We start from the raw sequence: 21,330 nt of genomic DNA on the forward strand, positions 1-21,330 counted from the left end.
TCCCTTTTAATCTTATTTTGTAGCTTATAGCACTCAAATTTAATGTGCCCTTTCTTCTTGCAGAAGTTACAAGTTTTACCTCTATTTGAAGACTTCGATCTACCCTTAGATTTACCACGAGGATTCCGTTCCTGTGTCATACCACGATCATCATCAATATTCCGATCTTGTCTCCCACGAACAATGAGACCCTCTCCCTGAGAGTCGGGTTTAACCACAAGATGTTTTATCTTATCATACGAGGTTAAAGAATCATAAACCTCATCAACTGTGAGAGACTCGCGACTATATAAAATCTTGTCTATAAAGGTTGAATAAGACGGGGGCAACGAACAAAGTAGAATCAACCCTAGATCTTCCTTATCATACTGAACCTCTATGGCCTCCAAGTTTGAGAGAATTTCTTTAAACACTGTTAAGTGTTCGTGTACTGACGCACCTTCCTCCAAACGATCAAGATAAAGACGCCGCTCATATGCAACTTGCTTGTTAGAGTTTTCGACATACATATTTGTTCTAGCCTCTTCCATAATGCAGCGACAGTCTTCTCTTTCATCACATCCTACAAAATTTCGTTTAACAAATGCAGATGTAATTGTGTTAACACCTTTCGATCCTTACGCTTCTTCTCTTTATCTATTAATGTCGAAGGCATCTTATCTATCCCTAGCAGGGCATCCTCCAGATCCATCTGCGCAAGAACTGCTTGCATCTTAATCTGCCACAATGCAAATCTGGTGTTGCGATCCAACAGCGGAATTTCATACTTCAAAGACGTTATTAATGTGATTGAGATGAACAACCCGAAAGCTCTGATACCAATTTGTAAAAATAAAATAAAATAAAATAAAATAAAGAACACCCAAATTTTACGTGGAAACTCTTTCGGGAAAATTTCATGGGCAGAGGAGAAGAAAATTCACTATGTCGAAAATTTTAAATCAATACAAGAGGAATAGACTATGTCTGTTTATAGGCTTGTAAAGCCATATTCTAGTAGGATTGAAACACCTTATCCTAATAAATATAAAATAGATGGAGTTTAATAAGGTTTAAAAAACCTTATTCTAAAATAAAATAAAAGAAGTCTAGTTCTATATGGATTTTACTTTTATTTTATTTTCTATCTTATTTTATTTAAATAAGAATTGGTCACTTAATTCTAACATACATGATGGTTGAATTAATCATTATTCATTGGTTTAATTAAAAACATGAAAGAGATTGTATATTGTAGAATGTTAGGGATGACCTAAACCATTATCTAAATAACTAGAAATTAAATAACTTACTCTTATGCTATGTATCCCTAGTTCCCATATTTGATCATATTTACTCTTCCTTGATGAGCCTTTCGACAATATTAAAACCTTGAGCCGAAAATTTAATTAAAACTTGAACATTTCCATATCTTTAGTCTCTTATTGCATTATGAAATAGACGCCAAAACCATGAATATAGAGGAATTAGGTAGAGGTACCTCGGTTGTTTCAAAAGAATTGAGTGGAAGAAATAAGAAACGATACAATATAATGAGTATATGACTCTTACAAAATTATGCTTAAAATGAAAAATTAATTTAAAGAACAAAAGCATTGTGAGAGTTAAAAACAAAAGGAGATAATTAAAATATGAAACGGGATAAAATTAACTTTTATATTAAATATTAAATTTATCATTATCCCTAATTATATATCAAACATAATAGCAATGGTTAGTCTATATGTTTCTGCTTGTCTTTTTCTTCTCCTACGCGAACCTTGCTTTGGTCCCGACAAATATAAAATATAATGTCTTTTTTCGAATTATTTTTAAAAAATGAAACAAAACAATTTAAACTCAAAATTTTAATTAAACAAATTAATTTATTTCCAGTAATACACTTTAATCCGCCAAGTACCTACTTTAACTATATTATTCTCCTTTAAAACTTGCATTCTGTTCGGTTTCTTACCTTTAAAAAAAACCTTGCATTTAATTATGGCGGGAAACTCCAACCCTCCTTCGTAATAATTTCAACAAAATTTTAATATTTTTTTTGAACGAAATTTCTTAATAAATTTGCTTATATTCAATGTGGTAATGTTTATTTATTTTTTGAGTATTTTATCTACCTAATCTTCTTTTTGTTCATAATTACCTTAATTCTTTTCAAAAAAATTATATTATTGAAAAGAAGTTAAAAAAAAAAAACCAAATTATAATAAAAGGGCAGAAGCACCTAGGCTAGAGGGATTCAGTGCCAAATTATTATTTAATGTGCTTAGCAAAATGTCAGTCTGTTGAATTAAAATAATTATCATATTTATACATTTTAAACATATTAATATATTTTCTATCAAATACATTTTAAAATACATTTTGCACTGGATGTCTCTTTACTTGCTTTCATGAAAATAAGAGAGTACAAATTCCAAGTAATAAAGTCCGGTCCCACTTCCACTAATCTGACGCCTTGATTATCAGCAATAACTCACCATAAAGATCTTGATCATAATCACACGCTAATTGGCCAGAGATCTCACTATATCTACGGCTGAAATCACATGATCATAAGCTAACCGTTATTAAATTTCAATAAAAACGACTTCGCTCAATAATTACTCTCCTCACCATATAATTAAAAAAAATTTAAAAAAAGTTTCAACCATCAAGGGATAACCTCCGACACACTCCAAAAATTCGTCCTTCACTGCTTTTTTTTCTATCAACGGTCTTAAGAAACAGCGAAATATATTTCTATTATTTTTTTTAAAAATTTAGAGCTGATTGAGTGAAATTTTTGAAAATCTTTTTCCATTTCTTTTTATGGGTGATAATACTCAGTTACGATCAGATGAAGAGCAACCGCCTCCCGCGCAAATCCCTTTGCTCAGTTCAAACCTTCAAAACGACGCCGTTGGAGCCCTCCACCAGCGGCAGCAAGAGATCCGAACGAGTAACCGTCTCGATGATTCGTTGGAATATTTGGAGAGGTTTTTGACCTGCCTTGGTTTCAACCAGTCGTCTTTGCTGAGTTTTTCTTTATCTTGGGCGGCGTTCACGGTGGTCGGGGTTTTGGTCCCGGTTTTAGCGCTGGAACTTTCTGATTGCGACGGTTGTGAGATGTACCAGATTAAGAATTTCGAGGTCGGTATCGTGGCTTCTCAGGCTTGTTTGGCGGCCGTTTCTTTGTTTTGCATTTCGTTTAATCTCCGAAAGTACGGCATCCGTAGGTTTCTGTTCGTTGATCGATACGGTGGTCAAATGGTTCGCTTTACCGATCTCTATGTTAAGCAGATTGCGGTAAAGCTTCTCTCGTTTCTTCGAAAACTTGTGGTGTTAAAATCGATTAGTTAGTATTTATACCTTGCTTTATCATATGATTAACGCATTCAATGTTCTGATCTTTGGTTTATAATTTAATGTTAAATATTGGATTCATGTTGCTGGATTGGTCACTGTTACTAAAATAGAAAGATTAATCCTAGCCAATGATCTCTGACTTCGACTTTTGCTTGTTTTATAGATTTGGAAATTACTAAGTATTTTAGTAATAACATTTCGGTTTAATTAGATCATTCAACAAAATAAGAAATCTGAATCCTATGTTATTCGGATTTGGGTGAGTCTGTGTTCAGTTTTTCATGTATTTGGTAGGTTCTTGCCTATCCGTATATATATGTCGAAATGTGTTGAATACAGTTATTTCAGTCAGAATGAACAGTTGAAGCAGCACAGTCTGAATTTTCTAGTAGTTTTAGCACCAGCCATATTGGTAATAATAATGAATCCTATGTTATTCAACAAAACAAGAAATTTGAATACTATGTTATTCGGATTTGGATGAGTTTGAGTTCAGTTTTTCATGTATTTGGTGGGTTCTTGGGGTCCTATCCCTATATATATGTCGAAATGTATTGAATACAGGTATTTCCGTCAGAATGAACAGTTGAAGCAGCACAGTCTGAATTTTCTAGTAGTTTTAGCACCAGCCATATTGGTAATAATAATGAAACTACGATGCACTTGAAAAACTTTCCTTTGTATATCACTGTTTCTTGATCTGGGTTTACTTTTGTACAGGCTTCTATGCGCCTGCTGATATGGTGGTTGCTTCCATGCTTTATTTTGAAGACTGTGCGTGAGGTTATTCGAATTTTATATGTGCAACACGATTCACGGTGGATATCTGTTGCTATTTCAGTACCTTTGACTTTGTCCTGGACTTATGTTAGTACGATTAGCCTATCCGCCAGCATCTTGTTTCATTTACTCTGCAACTTGCAATTCATTCACTTTGATGATTATGCGAAACTCTTGGAAAGGGAATCTGATGTTATGGTATTTATAGAGGAGCACATTCGACTGCGGTATCATCTCTCCAAGATAAGCCATAGGTTCCGGATTTTTCTTCTTTTACAGTTCTTGGTTGTCACGGTTAGCCAAGTTGTGACTCTTTTCCAGACAACAGTTTATAGTGGAATGATTAACTTGAGCAATGGCGGTGATTTTGCAGTAAGTTGTGAATACTTATTTCCCTGTAGTTCAATTGTTCAGTCCATAACCTTTACTTATCTCCTGAATGAAAAAACAGAAGTTGCTAATTTAAATGTTAACTTTCCAGAAATTTTCTTAATTTCATGGCATATTTTCTTCAGAGTTTAACCATTTAATGCTTTCATTTAATTGCATCATTTGTCTGTTCTTTTTCTTGCCTTTCTCTAGATCTCCGCGATTGTTCAGGTAGTTGGGATCATTCTTTGCTTGCATGCAGCCACCAGAATTTCTCATAGAGCTCAAGGAATTGCATCTTTTGCATGTAGATGGCATGCATTGGCGACATGTACATCTACTGATGCTTGCCTGAGACATTCAAACAGTTTAGGAAGCATGGAACCTTTAAGTCAATCAAACTTGCTAGATATTACTTTTTCGGAAAGTGATCTGGATTCGATGGATTACATTACCATGCCTACAACCACACAGTTGGCTTCTTATATGTCTTCATATCACAGAAGACAAGCTTTTAGTAAGCAATTTATCTTGTTTCTATGGCTAATTCTGTTTATTTCTCATGCAAAGATTTAGGACCTTACTTTTAATCAAGCCAAAATGTGAACCCTCTACTAGCATCATAAAAAACCTCGATTAAAACACACACCAGTGGCTGCACTCTATGTTGCTCCACCTCTTAATTTTTCTGAAGTATCCTTGTTTGACACTTGTGTCTGGATATATAAACTCGGGTATAAGACATGATCCTTCAAGTACTTTCCAAATATGTGAAAATCTTGGAAAATGCTGAACATACTTGTTTCAGATATACACCCATGTCCAACAACTTGAGTCCAAGTAACATAGGCCATACTTGCTGGACTGTTTTTAACGGCATACTTTGTGATGATATGAAGGTATAATACGACTCTCCTAGACATAACTAAAATATTGTTTGGATCATGCAGAATTATGTAGCTATTAAGGGTGCTCATAAAATCTCTAAGATATGTTTAATTGCAGCTTCTAGATCCTATACTCCATCCAATATTAATCAATAGAATATGGATGGTTTATATCAACTTTATTTTGTTCTATTTTTCTTATTGTCCCAGATATTCTTACTTCATCCTTTTGACCAATGTTGCTCCAACTCTTCATTTTTCCAAAAGCACCCATGTTAGACACCTGTATCTGACACATAATTAGAAATAGAATATTACCTTTCGAGGATCCTCTTGATAAAAAAGTTCTAAAATTTTGAAGTTTTGAACATAACTGTCTTGGACACATACCCACATTAGACATATACACCCGAACTTGAATAACATCAAATTTGACCTAGTAAATGGATATATACTTGCTTTGCATCTATAATTTATAGCATTTTTCAACATAGTTGCTTGAAGAAGAGGGCTGGAGATATTTAGTTTACAAGCATGTTCATACTTTTGAAATGACAACTAGATCACCTATAGTGTATCACTAGGCACAGTAAAAAAACCTGTTCTTTCAACTATAAAACCCTTTTTTTTTGGTTGGTTATCTTGTCCTTTTTTTTTTTATTGATCTTTCTCGTTGGTTGACATAAATGCTTTGATCGTAGGGTCATTGTTGAATAGCCTAGAGCAGCATTGAGAATAAAAAGTCTAGCTTGTTTCTCTTTTAGGACTGCGACCTTGAAGATAGCATCCATACAACTTTTTCCATATAATTTAGAGATTAAAAAAAATTCTTATTAACCCATGAAGTAACCTAGTTGTTTTGTGTATTCATCTTTAAAAGGTGACATCTAAACCGATTCAAGATTTAACCTAGTTGATTTATTATATTGAACCGGACATAAGTTGATATCTGGCTCAATCGGTTTGACCAATTGATTCAGTTTGGTTTTCTAATCATTGCTTTTGGTGTTTAATGCTTGGGTATATTGATGCAAGTGGCTCTTTGTGTGATGCAGTGATGTATTTGCAAGCCAACCCTGGGGGCATTACTATATTTGGATGGACGGTTGATCGCGGACTTATCAACACAATATTTTTCCTTGAACTTACACTGGTGACCTTCGTACTTGGACAAACCGTAGTCTTCAATTCTGCATGATAAAATCTCCGATCATCAAATCAGTTTTTTCCAGAGATCACACCTTCAAAATGAGGTTTTTTTTTTTTCAGATTTACAGACCGATTGATTGTTCTTAGATCATAGCATTGTTGAAATGACTCGACAACCGCTGCGATTGGTAAATTGTTAGAAATGGCTGAAGCAGCTATAACGGAGTTAGCCAAGGTTTTGCGATGATAAGGCTGTTGGCTGAAGGTTTTGGAAGGTTTGAAGACTGCGACATTCGGAAGTAAGGCAAATTCCTAAACTTTCAATTACATTAATTTGTTGTACTTCCATTGTATTTATATCTACCTCTATACTGATTCAGTAAGGAAAGTGCACAACCACCAAACTCTAAAATAAGCAATATAAATTTATTAAGGTAATATTACTGAGGATATTGCAAATAAAATTATATCCATTATTTATAGCATGGAAATGATGAAAATTCAAAATTTGCAAATATTTGACTTATTTTTTCTGATTTAGATAAATTTTTTATATTTTAATTATTATTCAAGGATGTAAATAGTAATCTCTAGATATCCCATATTTGAATCCATGTTACTTTTGTTAATTAGGATATTCGCGTTTATTTTTTCAAAATTTATTTTATTGTAAAGATGTTTTAGACCTACTAAATGTGAATTTTAATGGATTTGTATATACAACGAATAATTTAATTAATTTCAATTCAAATAATAATTAATCAAATTTAAAGTAGATAATAAACAAATTTGAATTTCAAAGCAAATTTGTAACTTTATATTTTATAGAATTTGTAAATATCGGACATGCTCATCCCTAATTATTTGTCTACTTCTCATGTTTTATTTTTAAAAACAATTATTTTAAGGTTTTTTTTTTTTTTTTAATTATAGTTCTATGATCTAGGCGGTTGGCAGGTGTCGTCCAAGTTCGAGTTTCCTAATTACACCGTTGGTTGGAAGGTTGGAAAGACAACAATTTATATCCTTCAATTTCCTACTTGATTTATTTCTTTAATCCTTAATTTTATTTACCAATTCTCTAATTTTGGCCACTCATTTTCTCTCTTTGTTTTCTTTATTTAATCCTTTAATTCCATATTTAAAATTTGATTTATTTTGGTATCTAATTTCATATTTGAATCAATTCAAACTTCATCTACTCTTAAAATCAAGTATAAAGTCTTTGGGTTTTTTCTCAATAAAGAAATTAAATATCATTAAATCAAAATTAAAGTATTATTAGATACATGATACTAGTTAATAGAGAATTTAAACAACTAGAAAGAGTTCTGCATAATTAAAATAAATTTCAAATTGATATAATAGATGAATTGGGTTAAAGTTACTCTCAAATCAGACTAAAACATTTGTACACTTGTTGCCTTCTTGAAATACATGCTTTTGTGACCTAAATGTCATATTGTGGATGAGTATCCTGCACTCATCAATCAAAGGGGATAAATAAATAAACTTTATCAATAGACATAAATTGAATAATGGTAGTAATGTCCACTACTACTTCAAGAGTAGTAATGTCCATATACCTAGCCATTGAAAGCCCATCTCTCAATGCCCATACTACCTCAACACTAGTGACTTTTTGAATATGTTGATAAGCTCCAATTATCCACCCACCAAAATAATTCTTAATGAGAGCTCCAAAGTCCGCTCTTCTAGGATCACTTATAGATGATTCATAATAAAAGCAAACAAAAATCCTAAAGTTTACAAGAATTGTGATGATCCTCTATAAACCATGTGTTTTATGCCACATGTAAACTTCATTCAATTAGACACTTTTCCCTTAGTATGAATCAACAACATTTTCTTAATAAATATCTCTCATTTAGACTATGAATACAAATAATTCCCAAGATATCAACGTCAATTCAAATGCACAATTCTTTATGAGGTATATTCCACTTTAGACATAGAAATGCCATGAGATTATTATCCTTAGACATCTGAACTGTATCAGGAGTCAATGATATATATAATAAAGTAATACCAAGAAAGTGTTCTCAACTCAAAAGTATGGTCTCAAAATTATTTTTAATACCATAATTCTAAAAATGTGATAAGATACCTGTGAACAATAGGAATATAAATGGAAATAGATCTTAGCCCTCAAGAAATTCATGACTAAATTTATGGTTGTAAAGGAAAATAGGAATGGAAATTTAAACAACTGAACATCACATTAAATGATGATATGGATGGTAACGCACTATAATTTGAATTTTACTTTATTTTGGTTTTTTTTGCATGTAAAAATATATCTTCTAACTTTATGCTTTGTGTTAGGAAGATTATTTTGTGTACGTAAAATATCTTTTGAACTATGTTTGTGGTGTTTCTTCTCTTATCCTCTACATTAGGAGAAGCTTTAGTTGTAAGATGGCAACTTAACCTCCAATAATAAAACTTAGGCTTTCTTTGGATGATCAGTTAGCTCCATTTCAATGTGTTTGAACCACTTTTTTAGTTTAATCTCACTGATGAGGTGTTTGGATAACACCTCCAGTTGCCCAGTGGACTAATTCTCACTGTGTTACACCTCCACTTGCTCACTGATAATTTTTGCTGCAATGTGCTCAACACATCCCTTTTTTTTCTAATTTTACCCATGGCTCTTTCTTTTCTTTTTTTTTTACCTTCTTTCCCTTCTAATGTCTAAAGTTGAAAAGCCCAAGCAAGTTATCTCTAGATTAGGTTGGATAAATACTTATATTATATAATAATTAATAAAAATTATAATTTATAGGATAATAAGTAAATAAAAATTGAGGTGTTTTAATGTTATAACTATTATTTAAATAAATACAAATAAGATAATTTATAGGATAATAAATAAAATATCAAAAGATACATTTTAATATTTTATTAAATGAATTTATAAATTCACATATTTTAATAATTTTATAAAAGTAAAATAATTTAAAAAACTTTTGATATATATCAATTCTAATCTGATGTCCTTCAAAGTCATTTTCTATTCTAACATCACTGCTACAGTTGCGTTTGAATCCAAATACACATTCTACTGCTGTTTCTAATCACACCGCTATAGTATCTAATCTCACTACTACAGTATCCAATCTCACCGCCACCATTGTTTTTAACCTCACCGGAGGTAAACACACCGCTAATCTAAACTAAGCCTTAATATGTTTAATTAGCCATGATTTTCTAAACTTCTCTCTTTTTTTCCACTTAAGAATTTTACTCGAAAATATATTATAAATCTTTAATGATTTTTTTTGAAAGTATGGTTTGCATTTGTCACGTTGGTTGAATTTTGTACGTAAAAAATTTAGATAATGATAATAGTAATTATTGGAAAATAAGGTAAAAGCGTTGCATAAATTATTGTAGGTAAAAGGCAATGTCTTATCCTAAGCCAAAATGAAAGGATTTTTGTATATATTCAACAATAGAAGAGTTACAAGTATATATAACCTACGACACATGAAGCTTTACAGGGAAAGAGTTGAAGAACCCCTATAATCAAGGATTGACTCAATCCTAAATAAAGAAATAAATAAAATATCTTCAAATAATCAAGGATTGACTTAATCCTAAAGAAAGAAAGAAATAAAATCCTATCAAATTTGTCTCAATCAACCTACCGATAAGTGTCAGCATGGATATCACTCATGTCTAACTTGCATAAAGTTTTATCAAAAGCTTTTCTAGAAACAACCTTGGTAAGTATGTCAGCATAGATCCCAAGTGCCACCGATATAGCTCTTGGGGGGCTAGTAGAAGTGCTTGAGTTGATTTTAAGACTTTACAAAGGGCAATGGAATGGTTCCAGCTTCAAGTTTTTCTTTTATAAAGTGTTTATCAACTTGTATGTGCTTTGTACGATCATGTTGAACTGGGTTGCGAGTAATCTCAATCACTGAAGTATTATTACAATATAAGTTCATTGAACCTTGAGGATTAATGTCTAATTCTTCAAGCAATTTCTTTAACCACAACAATTCACATACTCTAAAAACCATGCCTCTGCATTTTGCCTCTGCACTTGACCTTGCAACGATTGGTTGTTTCTTACTTCTCCAAGTTACAAGGTTTCTCCAACGAAAGTGAAATAACCTGAAGTAGACTTTCTATCATCAGTTGATCCTGCCCAATATGAATTACTATAACCCTCTATTCTCAGATAATCATGTTTCTTAAAAATTATCCATTTTCTTGGAACATCTTTTAAATTCTTCAATATGTGTTCAACAGCCTCCATATGTGACTTTCGAGAATCATGCATAAATTGACTGACCACACTTACTGCATAAGCAATATCAAGTCTAGTGTGAAATAAATAAATCAATTTTCCCACAAGTTTTTGATATCTTGCTTTGTCAGTTGGTGATTTACCTAAACAGTAATATAACTTATGATTTTGCTCAATGGGAGTAGTCACAGGTTTACAACTAAGCATTCCTGTCTTAGCTAACAAATCAAGAATATATTTTCTTTGAGATAGGGAAATATCATTCTCTGATCTAGCTACTTCAATACCAAGAAAATACTTCAAATTACCCAACCTTTTCATTTCAAACTCAAAAGCTAAATATTTTTGGGGATTTTCTATCTCATCCAAATCATCACCTGTTAGCACGATATCATCCACGTAGATAATCAATGCGGTCACCTTTCCTTGTCTATATTTAAAAAACAATGTATGATCAACATTACTTTGCTTGTTCCCAAAAAACTTCATGGATTTTGTAAATCTACCAAACCATGCCCTTGGAGATTGCTTCAATCCGTACAACATCTTTTTTAGTTTGCACACCATTGTAGTCTTTGAGTACTTTTCAATTCCAATAAGAGAATCCATGTAAACTTCTTCAAAGAGATCTCCATGAAGAAATGCATTCTTGACATCAAACAGAAGAAGAGACTAATCTTGATTAGCAACCAAGGATAACAATACTCTTACTGTATCAAGCTTGGCAACAAGTGTAAAAGTTTCTTGATAATCGACTCCATAAGACTGTGTATATCTTTTTTCAACTAATTGTGCTTTGAAAATTTCAACCGTTTCATCTACTTTATGTTTAACAATAAATATCTATCTACACCCCACTGTTCTTTTTCCATCGGGAAGAGGCACTAGGTCCTAAGTAGCATTTTTTTTAAGTGTTGCCATTTCTTCTACCATAGCTTGGGTTCACCTTGTGTCTCCTAAGGCTTCTTGTAATTTACTGGGAATAGATATAGATGATAATTGCAATACATAATATGCATATGAATTTGATAAACTATGACAAGACACATTATTAGTAATGAGGTATTTTGTTTTGGCTTTAATATAAGGTTCATCAAGCAGTAGGTATACCACAGTTAGCACGAGTTAGAATATGATATTCAGAAGTTACCTCAGGTGAAGATTGACATGGTCGGTTTGGTGGTATAGAAGGATCAATACTATCTGTGAGAAGATCATCTTATAATTAATCACGTCCACCCAACTCAGTGTTTTCATTTTCATCACCTCTCTTTGCACTTTCCAGGTCAATATTTTCATCATCTCTCTTTGCTATTTCTGGAATATGTGGTTGTGCTCTCAATGTAGTATTTTTATCAATACTTTTTTCATGCAATGAGAGAAATTCTTGTGCTACATCATCAAGATTAATCACTTCATTATGTTTCTCCCCTTGAAGTGAAGAATCCGTAGAGTAGAAAAACTTATTTTCATGGAAGACAACATCTATAATGACATAAAGCCTCTTAGAGGAAGGATCGTAGCATTTATACCCCTTTTAATAATTTCCATATCCCACAAAAATTTATTTTACAACTTGAGATTCAAACTTATTTCTTTGATGAGGATACAAATGAACATAAACAACACATCTGAAAATTTTGGGAGGTAGATGAACAACAGGTGGAAGACTGCAATGGTCAGACAATACATCTAGTGGTCGTCAATAATCAAGAGTACTTGAAGAGTACAATTAATTACGTAAATTTTAGAAATTAAAGCTTCACCTTATAAGTAAGATAGAACATGTCCTTCAATTAAAAAGTATTGGGTGACCTCCAAGAGCTGTCTATTTTTCCGTTCTGCAATGCTGTTTTGCTGCGATGAATAAGGGCATGTCGTTTGATGAATCATACCAACAGAGCCCATAAATTACTTTAGTTCTTGGTTCAAATATTCCTCTTCATTATTTGATCTAAATCTGACGAAAAAGGCGAACAATAGAACTTACATCACTTTTCTTTTTCATTTGATAAATCCAAGTCATCTTAGTGCAGTCATCAACAAAGGAAATATACCATTTCATTCCATTAAGAGTTGAAGAGGGTGTTGCCCCCAAACATCGGAGTGAACCAAGGAAAATGACATACTTGTTTTATTTTCACTGAAAGGAAAGTGAGCACGATGACCTTTTGCAAGGGCACAAGTTTTACAAGCAATATCTGAAACACTAAAACCAACAAATAATGAAGGAAATAATCTTTTCAAATAAAAGAAAGATAGATGTCCCAAACGTTTATGCCATAACTAGATTTGTTCTTTTTTCTTGTCAACTGAATTCTCGTGTACCACATAAGATTGCCCTTTGCTAAAACATTGAAAACCATATTTCAGTTTATACAATCCTCCCATTTCTCTACCACTACCAATCTTCACATTGGTGTGAAGGTCCTGAAAAATACAATGAGTAGGAAAAAATACAAGAAATATTATGATATTTGGTTAATTTTTGTACTGAAAGAAAGTTACAATTTAATGATGGCACAAATAAAATATTTTTTATATCAAAAGAAAGAGATAATGGGACAGTACCAATACTAACAATTGGAGAAGAAACTCCATTAGCATTAGTGACAGTATTCATAGAACAATTAGATATTTGACTGAATTTTTATCTATCACAAGTCATATGATTTGTTGCATCTAAATCAATTATCCAATTACTATTACTAGTAAGGGATGTGCCTAAAATAAAACCCCAATGCTTTCTTCCTCGAATCTTGTTCTGGGCATTTAGGGACCATTCAATATAGTAGGTTCCATCAAAGCGATATGGGGTGATTAGCGAATTTTTTTGTATTGTGAAAATAGTTGTAGGGTTGTTTTTTTCATAAGAACCACTGTCACCCTTTTTAGAATCAGATATAGTGACCATGGTATAAGGAAGAAGCTTACACGAAAACGTTAAACAAAAATAATAATTATGTCTACTTCAATCCAAAAGAAATTGTAGGAGGCCCTGATACAATATAAATTAACACAATTATAAAAGAATTTCTATATATGTTCAACAATAGAAGAGCTACAGTATATATAACTCACAACACATAAAGCTTTACAGAGAAAGAGTTGAAGAATGCTTATAATCAAGGATTGACTGACTCAATCCTAAAGAAAGGAAAAAAAATAAAATATTGTAAAATTTGTCTCATTCAGCTCCTTGATTTCTATCAAAATGTATAAAATTTCTACAAAGGATTTTTCTAAGAAAAGAGCTTCAACTATGATTTTTGATAATCAACTTATTCGACCTTCTATCTTGAAAGCACCAATAACCATGTGTACTTTCCTTTAAAAAGCCATCATGTGAAAAAAAAATCATCTTTATATAGAATTACTTGAAGATGAAAAAAATCCAAACAACTGATCTTTCTTTGTAAATCAATATTCATAATTATTTCACTGACCATACGAGTACTAGAGTAATGCTTGACAATACCTTTTAATTATTATAAAAATGAATATTAACATTACGCTTTAAAAAGTTAAATCTACTATTAGTTCTATACTTTATAAATGTTATAGATTTAGTCCATATACTTTAATTTGATCAATTTTAGTTCTTGTAATTTTTGAATTTTAATCCTCACCCAAATAGTAATAGCTACATCTGTTTGGTTAAATTCAATTACTATTCCTGTACTATGCGTACAGTTGTAGATTTGAGCTACATTCTCCAATTGAATCATTCTATGTCCTTATACTTATCGAATTTTTAAATTTCAATCTTGATGCAAATGATAGTCGTTAATCCATTAACTAGACTTTTAGTGAGTAATATATGGAAACAAGTTAACATGGTATTACACATATGATGATATGTTGCCACATCATATTTTAGAAATAGTATAGCAGTTATCATTTGGTAAATTTTAAAATTTGAAGGATTAAAAAATTCAAAGTATAGACAAATCTATAAATTTTGCAAAGTAGAAAGAATAATGACAAAATTTAATCCACTAGGTAATTGAGAAATGTGATTGGATACTTCAATTATTTACTTGCAATGAAATTCGAATAAAAAATTATATATTAAAATATTTTAATATAAAAAATCTTATTTTAAATAAGTGTAATTAATAATTGACAACTTTCTAAAAAGCAAACCCTTGGTCCAAATATGTAACTCAAACTTTTACATTTATCATGTTGCAGGTTAACAGTTCACTTTTTTCATAGACGAGGACATAAACTTTCAACGATCTTTGATTACATGAAAAATTATAAAAAATAAAAAAGTCATATGTATTCCGAATATACTCACATTTGAATCCAAGTAATACAAAAACACATTATATATATTTAAAAGAAGTGGCAGAACAAGTATTGAAGTAAGTGAGATTTGGCTACCAACAACGGGGAGGCAACTTGAAAGAGAAAGAAGAAGGCAAGTGACCGGTTCTCCTTATGTAATCCCTCCTTTCTGAAGTCCTCATTGCCTTTTCATTTAGTTTTGATTCTGCATTTGCTCGCTTCTCTTCAGCTATTCTCCTTGTTGCCGCTAGTTTGTATGCACACTTTTCTTTTGCACGTGCTTTCAATCTCTCAGCATTCACCTATACATCAACATAACAGTATAGGTAAAGATGAGATGGAATACTATTGTGTGCTTGGGAGTCGAGAACGAGTGTCGAGTAAAAGTTATATCACTCCTGTTCTTCATTTTTCTTGAAATATCTTTATCGGACACTTATTTGGAAATGAGTAGAGAATAGAAAATTGTAGAAATATTGAACATGCTTGTACCAATTACATACACGTATCGGACGCTTGCACCCAAGTCCGAGTAACATAGGACACAAGTATATATCCTACTTGAGTGTATTCAAATTTTTTCCAAGTTTTTACATATATGCACAATATCATATCTTTATACCCATGTTTCAATATTTGTCAAACATAGATATCTTAAGAAAATGAAGAGTTCCGGTAACATATACTGATTGGATAAATAGAAACATACACTTTATGCAGACTAGTGGAACCGTAAAATTATCTAAAGGGTCTTTGGGTTTGGCTCTGCATTATAACATTCTCTTGTGCTTGTTTAAAAAGCTAGGTTCATATTCAACCAACACTAAGAAATGGAAAATTTTCTGGCATTGAGTAATTGCTGTTATAAATGCTTAATACATAGCAGGCATAACAGGGAAAGATATGACTCAATACTAAGAATGACTTGCCATGCCTTCAAAGTGATTCAGTTTATGTAAAATTCACCATGCCACTCAGACTCTGGTGTGAGTGTTTGATATAATTATGCTTAAATTTTTTTCTAAGTTTTCATATATTTGGAGGTTTTCTAGAGGATTTTATTCCCAAACCCATATTCCAATTATGCTTTCGATACAAGCGCCAAACATGAGTATTGCACTGAAAATAAAGATTCGGAGCTACGTTGGTCATATGGATCTAGCTAATCTCTTACCTCCATTTTCTTCATCTCCATTTCTGCCTTTCTCTTCTCATGATTTTCCCAGGCCTGTATCTTCACTTCTTCACGCTTATACCTACAATGCAAGACATGCTAATCAGATCAGCTAGAGTTAAACACACACACACATTATTATTATTATTATTATTAACATCTAATCCTATAGAAATCACAATTCTTAAAACTAATTACACATCACCTTGCCATATATTTGGCACGTTCAGCCTCATCCCAAGCCATTGCTCGAGTTTCTAGTGTATTTTGCTTGCTAACTTGATCTGAATTATTGTTTTCATGTATCCTGGGTTCTTGTTCATGCAGTCCATTTGATCCATTTCCCCTGGCAGCTCCATTAGTTTCATGTTCACCCTTGGCATCAGTTGATGTTGTTGTACCTGCTTGATGGCTCTCAGCACAGGCTTGACCATAGCGGCAACGGACCGGTGTGGAAGATCCCGAAGTGATAGGAGTAGGATTCCTTGCTGAAGGACTCATGGCTCGTATCGGTGTTGCCGTTCTTGATGGCTCTTGGCTTGCAGCAGGGGTCATCTCAGTCCCCATATCTCTCACACATACTGATCTAACAACTAATGTTGAGTTCTGATTTGCAGGCTTGTAATTGATTCGCCAAATTGACTCATCGCAATCCACCTGTTTTGTTTCATCTTGGTATTCAGATGGCACTGCTGCAACAGCAGTGGCAGCCATTGCCGATCCATTTGTTTCTTCTGCTGCTGAACCTTCACCTTCACTGCTTGAACAATCTTGTTCTTTTTGTGGAACAGGTGCTATCAATCTTCGGTCATCAGCATTGGAGTTTCGAGGTGTGGTTTCGGGTTGGCCCTTGTTTCTACCTCTTGACAGCCCCACCAGCCATTTCTGCGCATCATCCCATTTTGAAGGTGTTGGTTTGCCAAAGCCACCTGTTCGATGATGAGAACCACGATTGGTAGCCCCATTCCCTTTATGAAACTCAAAACTAATGCCACTGCTGCTTGAAATCTCATAGTATCCTTTATCTTCAGTTGATCTCATTTTCTAATGAACAAAAAGCTTCTATAGGAACTATGACAATTTGTTTACACAAAGGCCAAAACCGTAAAGATGCGAGGATTCAAACCCCAAATCTGTTGGCTGTTACTTTTAAGAGGGTTTACATAAATCCACCAGATTAAATCCGAGTTCAAAACTTTGAGAATCTTGAAGCTACTAAAAGCTAACTACCAAAGACTTGTAGTTTGCAAACCTTAAGTGAAGAAGTCTGCAAAATCTTCTCCACCGATTCGAACTTCAAATCTATTAGATGTCACTTCAAAAAAATGTGCATAAATCAATGAGATTAAATTCGGATTCAAAAATTTAAGAATCTTGATGCTATTAAAAGCTAACCTTATTGAAGAAGTCTGCAAAAGCTCTAGTTATTACCAAAAGAAAACTTCTCTGAGTAATTTTTACAAACAATTAAAGCACAAATCGCAGAATAGTATTAAGAGCAAACAGAAAAGAGAACCAAATAATGTTTTTCAACAGGAACCATTGAAATATCTGAAACTTGGGTTCACAAAAATCAAGGCAACAAAAAGGGTCCCATCACCCATGTGGGATTTATCCATTAAACTAACTAATCACCAGTTTTTATAAATCACCCCATAAATCAAAAACACCTAAAAGCTATCTGTTAAAGCAGTGGTGCTGCCAATGAAAAGTATAATGATTTCACAAAACCCAATAAACAAATAAAATAGAGATATTAGTGACACCATTGTCAGAGATAAGTTAAAAAAAAAAAGAGAGGAGTTTCAGAATTTGAGATCCATTCAATATTAAATAAAACATTGCATGGTTGGAAACTTCAACCATTTGCATGACTACAAATGTGGTAACAATTAACATTTAAAATGACAATGATAAACTATTTAAACCTAAAACTGAAGGAACCAAAAAGGGCAAAAACCAAACGAAAGGCAGTTTGGCAGATGCTTGGCAAAGTAACTAATGGCATAAAAGAAATGGAAATTCTAAACTCTTTTTGCCTTGCACTAACAATGGGAATCTTGGGAATCGAATATGAATAAATTACTGACTTCCAAGAGAGAAAGGTTTATTGTTCTTGAAATATGGTTACCCATTCAACGGTTACTATGTTAGTGAAAGAATGTGGTGTTAGATGATGGGCGGCAAGTGGATTGAGGGAGCATTTGTCACATGAAAATCTCGATTGCATTGCAACTACACTTGTTTATAAATCTACCGGATGTTTCTGCCTTCTTCTTCTTCTTCATCTTTTTTAATCTAATCTAATATTTATATTTAAGTATTTTGTTGAGTTCAACATGTATTCTATAATATTAAATTTTAAAAATATATTTTAGTGTGACAAAATCTAATTTTTCTAAGTCATGTTTGTTTTATTGAATTCGAAATTATAGTTAATTTTTAGATTGTTTAATGATAATATTTAATATTTTAATTATTAGAGTTAATATATAATTTGCTTCTTGATCACTTGTACCTAGTTGTTGATTTGTTTAATTTAATTAAATAAATTATTTAAAATTCATAAAAAATATTAAACATAAAAATTGATTCAATCAATTTTTTTTAACTTGGTTCCGAGCGATTTACAAGTCAACTAGTCTAACCCCTCTTTTTGAAATAATTCCTAGTCTGATTGGTCAGCCCGATCTAATTTAAACAACATTAATTGTTACCCAACTTTATTTTAACTTAATTGATACTTGAACTTGAAATCCGTCACATAATTTAGTACTTACGTTATAGCACCACTAGAAAGTGATGATATGCTACTGTTAACTAATAATACTATGGCACATGGCAGATTCATATTATGAAATGTGACAAGCATTAATAAAAAATAAAGGTTTAAGAGATAAAAAAGGCCCTTGAATTTTAGCGAAAAAATCAATTAAAGAAAATATATACAATTAAGTCCTCGAACTTCTAAATTGCATTAATTAAGCCTTTTAACCATCATTTTTTTCTTTGAATGATACATCACTAATGTTGCTATTAATGACTACTAAGTCGGCCATTCTATTGTTGACATGGTGGTCCACTTCAGCTATGGTTGCTGACGACTATCATGTTAGCAAAAATTCAAAAAAAATTCAAAATATGTTTTTTTAGAAATTTTAAGCTTAGAATGAACCTTGTTTAGGTTCATTTTAGATGTAATTTTAATATTTTTATATTTAAGACTTTTAAATAATTATTAAATAAAAATTAATAAAATAACCTAGAAAATAAAAAATAAAAAATTATTACATTTTAAATAATTTTAATATTCAACAGCTTTTTATGATTAAAATCATCCATAATGAATCTACACATGGTTGTCCAATCTCATTTGAATTTGAGCAATCATTTGTCCAAATTTATTACAGACTTTATTTTTAAAATATTTTTAATAAATATATTTTTAAAATTTTATTTAAAATTTTATAATTTATAATAATATTTCACAAATTAAAAAATATAATTTTAAAAACTACATAAAAACGAACCTAGACAAATGGTTTTCTTAACTTAAAATTTTTAAATTATTTTTAAAATTTTTGAATTTTTGCTTACCTAACATTGTCACATTGGCAATGAAACATGTTAGATCCAAAAGTACCAAGAGGGGTGAATTGGTATTTAAAATTTTTTTACAAACTTTTCTAAAAAAAAAAAAAAAGCTTGCAAAAAAATTATTTACAATGGTTCAACTCTAGTTGCCTATATCCACTACCTTAGCTTTTCACTATTATGAATTTCTCAATTCACTACTAAAATTGATACCTTTGAGGACAATTATAACATTTACAATTATGTCTTTTCAAAATCTTAGATAGAACATTTCCCTCTAGGTTTTATGGTGAAATGGAGACAAAAAAATAACAACCTCTAAGAAGGGGGTGTTCAAAGTTTTGATCTCTAAACAAATATATATGGATGGTAAAAAATTTGACACTAAGTTTTTAAAGAATATTTACAAGAGAAATGAAAAAATAAAGATTTGAAGATTTTTCTCTTGTTCTTTTAAGTTTGGATGTTATTTTCTTGTGTCTTGATGTATTTTTTTACTTGTATTTATACCAAAAATGAATTTGTGGACATTTATGGTTGTTGGGGTAATTGCAAGCATTGGATTTGAGTGGAAAAAGTGACTCTACAACCTAGGTTTTTTAGACTTACCAAGGGCTATCAAGACTTAATTGAAAAATAGTTATTATATAACTATTAGGAGGCCAAGTCTTGAGACTTCTAGCCTAAGTCTTGGAAATTGGAGGGCAAGTCTCAAGACTTACTAGCTAAATCTGAATACTCGACCGGAGAGTTTGAGGCTACTAACTTGCTCAGTCTTGAGATCTAGAACCTTAGTCTCAAGACTTGTCTTCTAACTTGCCTTGTAAAAATTAAAAACACTTGAAAACACTTTAGGAACAACTCAAAAACATTTGGTTAAAGATGAAACACACTTAGGACATGTTTTTGAGTATTTGCAAGACTTTGGAAATGTTTGATCACTAAATAACTTAGAAAATAAATAATTAAAATTTATCTTAAATTTTGTTGTATAAAAATCTCGGGACATAAAAGCTAACAATTTCTCCATTTTTTATATAAAAAATTTAAGAGAAATTTACATTTTTAGAAAGCTCCTTCTAAACCACTTAGACATTTTCAAAAATATAACTATCCCTTTATAACACCCCTCACTCTTCCTTATATCCACTATAGATAGGAGATTCTACTGAAGCATGTACATAGCAAGAATCTCAGAATTATTTAAGATTTTAAACATTAAAACATTTTTATAAAATCACCAAATCAAGTTTAGGCCAATTTAAAGACTTTAGAAACAATTTAAAATAATTTAGAAGTGGTTCAAGAGTTATTGAAGGTGTTCAAGACCTAAAACAAGCCCTTGAAAGTCAAAACAACCCCAAATAGCGTAATGACCAATCTGCCATATTTGTATTGGTACCACTGGGGAGTTGTTATGATCCATCTCCTTGGTACTATACATTTTTGTTCATTGTCTC

At 31.8% G+C, this 21,330-nt stretch overlaps 2 protein-coding genes across 7 annotated transcripts; one reads left to right on the forward strand and one right to left on the reverse strand.

The window, feature by feature from the left end:
• Nucleotides 1–2,565: 2,565 nt before the first annotated feature.
• LOC108450748 (uncharacterized) lies at nucleotides 2,566–7,677 on the forward strand. Of its 6 annotated transcripts, XR_008282878.1 has the most exons (6): nucleotides 2,566–3,285; nucleotides 4,066–4,497; nucleotides 4,708–5,011; nucleotides 6,437–6,634; nucleotides 6,731–6,829; nucleotides 7,477–7,677. XR_008282878.1 is itself a non-coding variant. In XM_017748504.2 (5 exons), the coding sequence occupies exons 1-5, from the start codon at nucleotides 2,809–2,811 to the stop codon at nucleotides 6,675–6,677; spliced, it is 1,338 nt and encodes a 445-aa protein (XP_017603993.1). In that variant the 5' UTR covers nucleotides 2,566–2,808; the 3' UTR covers nucleotides 6,678–7,045. The 6 variants fall into 6 exon arrangements, 2 of the variants coding, with proteins under 2 accessions (XP_017603993.1, XP_017603992.1); XR_001866269.2 differs by having other exon boundaries at nucleotides 6,437–6,829; nucleotides 7,464–7,677; XR_001866268.2 differs by having other exon boundaries at nucleotides 6,437–6,829.
• Nucleotides 7,678–14,939: 7,262 nt separating this feature from the next.
• LOC108451969 (uncharacterized) lies at nucleotides 14,940–18,582 on the reverse strand. Its single transcript, XM_053028662.1, has 4 exons — nucleotides 17,672–18,582; nucleotides 16,482–17,591; nucleotides 16,277–16,358; nucleotides 14,940–15,404 (listed from the first exon to the last, which is right to left on the reverse strand). Exons 2-4 carry the CDS (start codon nucleotides 17,315–17,317, stop codon nucleotides 15,195–15,197), a joined length of 1,128 nt encoding a protein of 375 aa, XP_052884622.1. The 5' UTR covers nucleotides 17,318–17,591; nucleotides 17,672–18,582; the 3' UTR covers nucleotides 14,940–15,194.
• Between the last annotated feature and the right edge of the window lie 2,748 nt (nucleotides 18,583–21,330).

The sequence above is a fragment of the Gossypium arboreum genome, chromosome 5, assembly GCF_025698485.1.
Source record: "Gossypium arboreum isolate Shixiya-1 chromosome 5, ASM2569848v2, whole genome shotgun sequence".
In the NCBI taxonomy this organism is placed as follows: Eukaryota; Viridiplantae; Streptophyta; class Magnoliopsida; order Malvales; family Malvaceae; genus Gossypium; species Gossypium arboreum.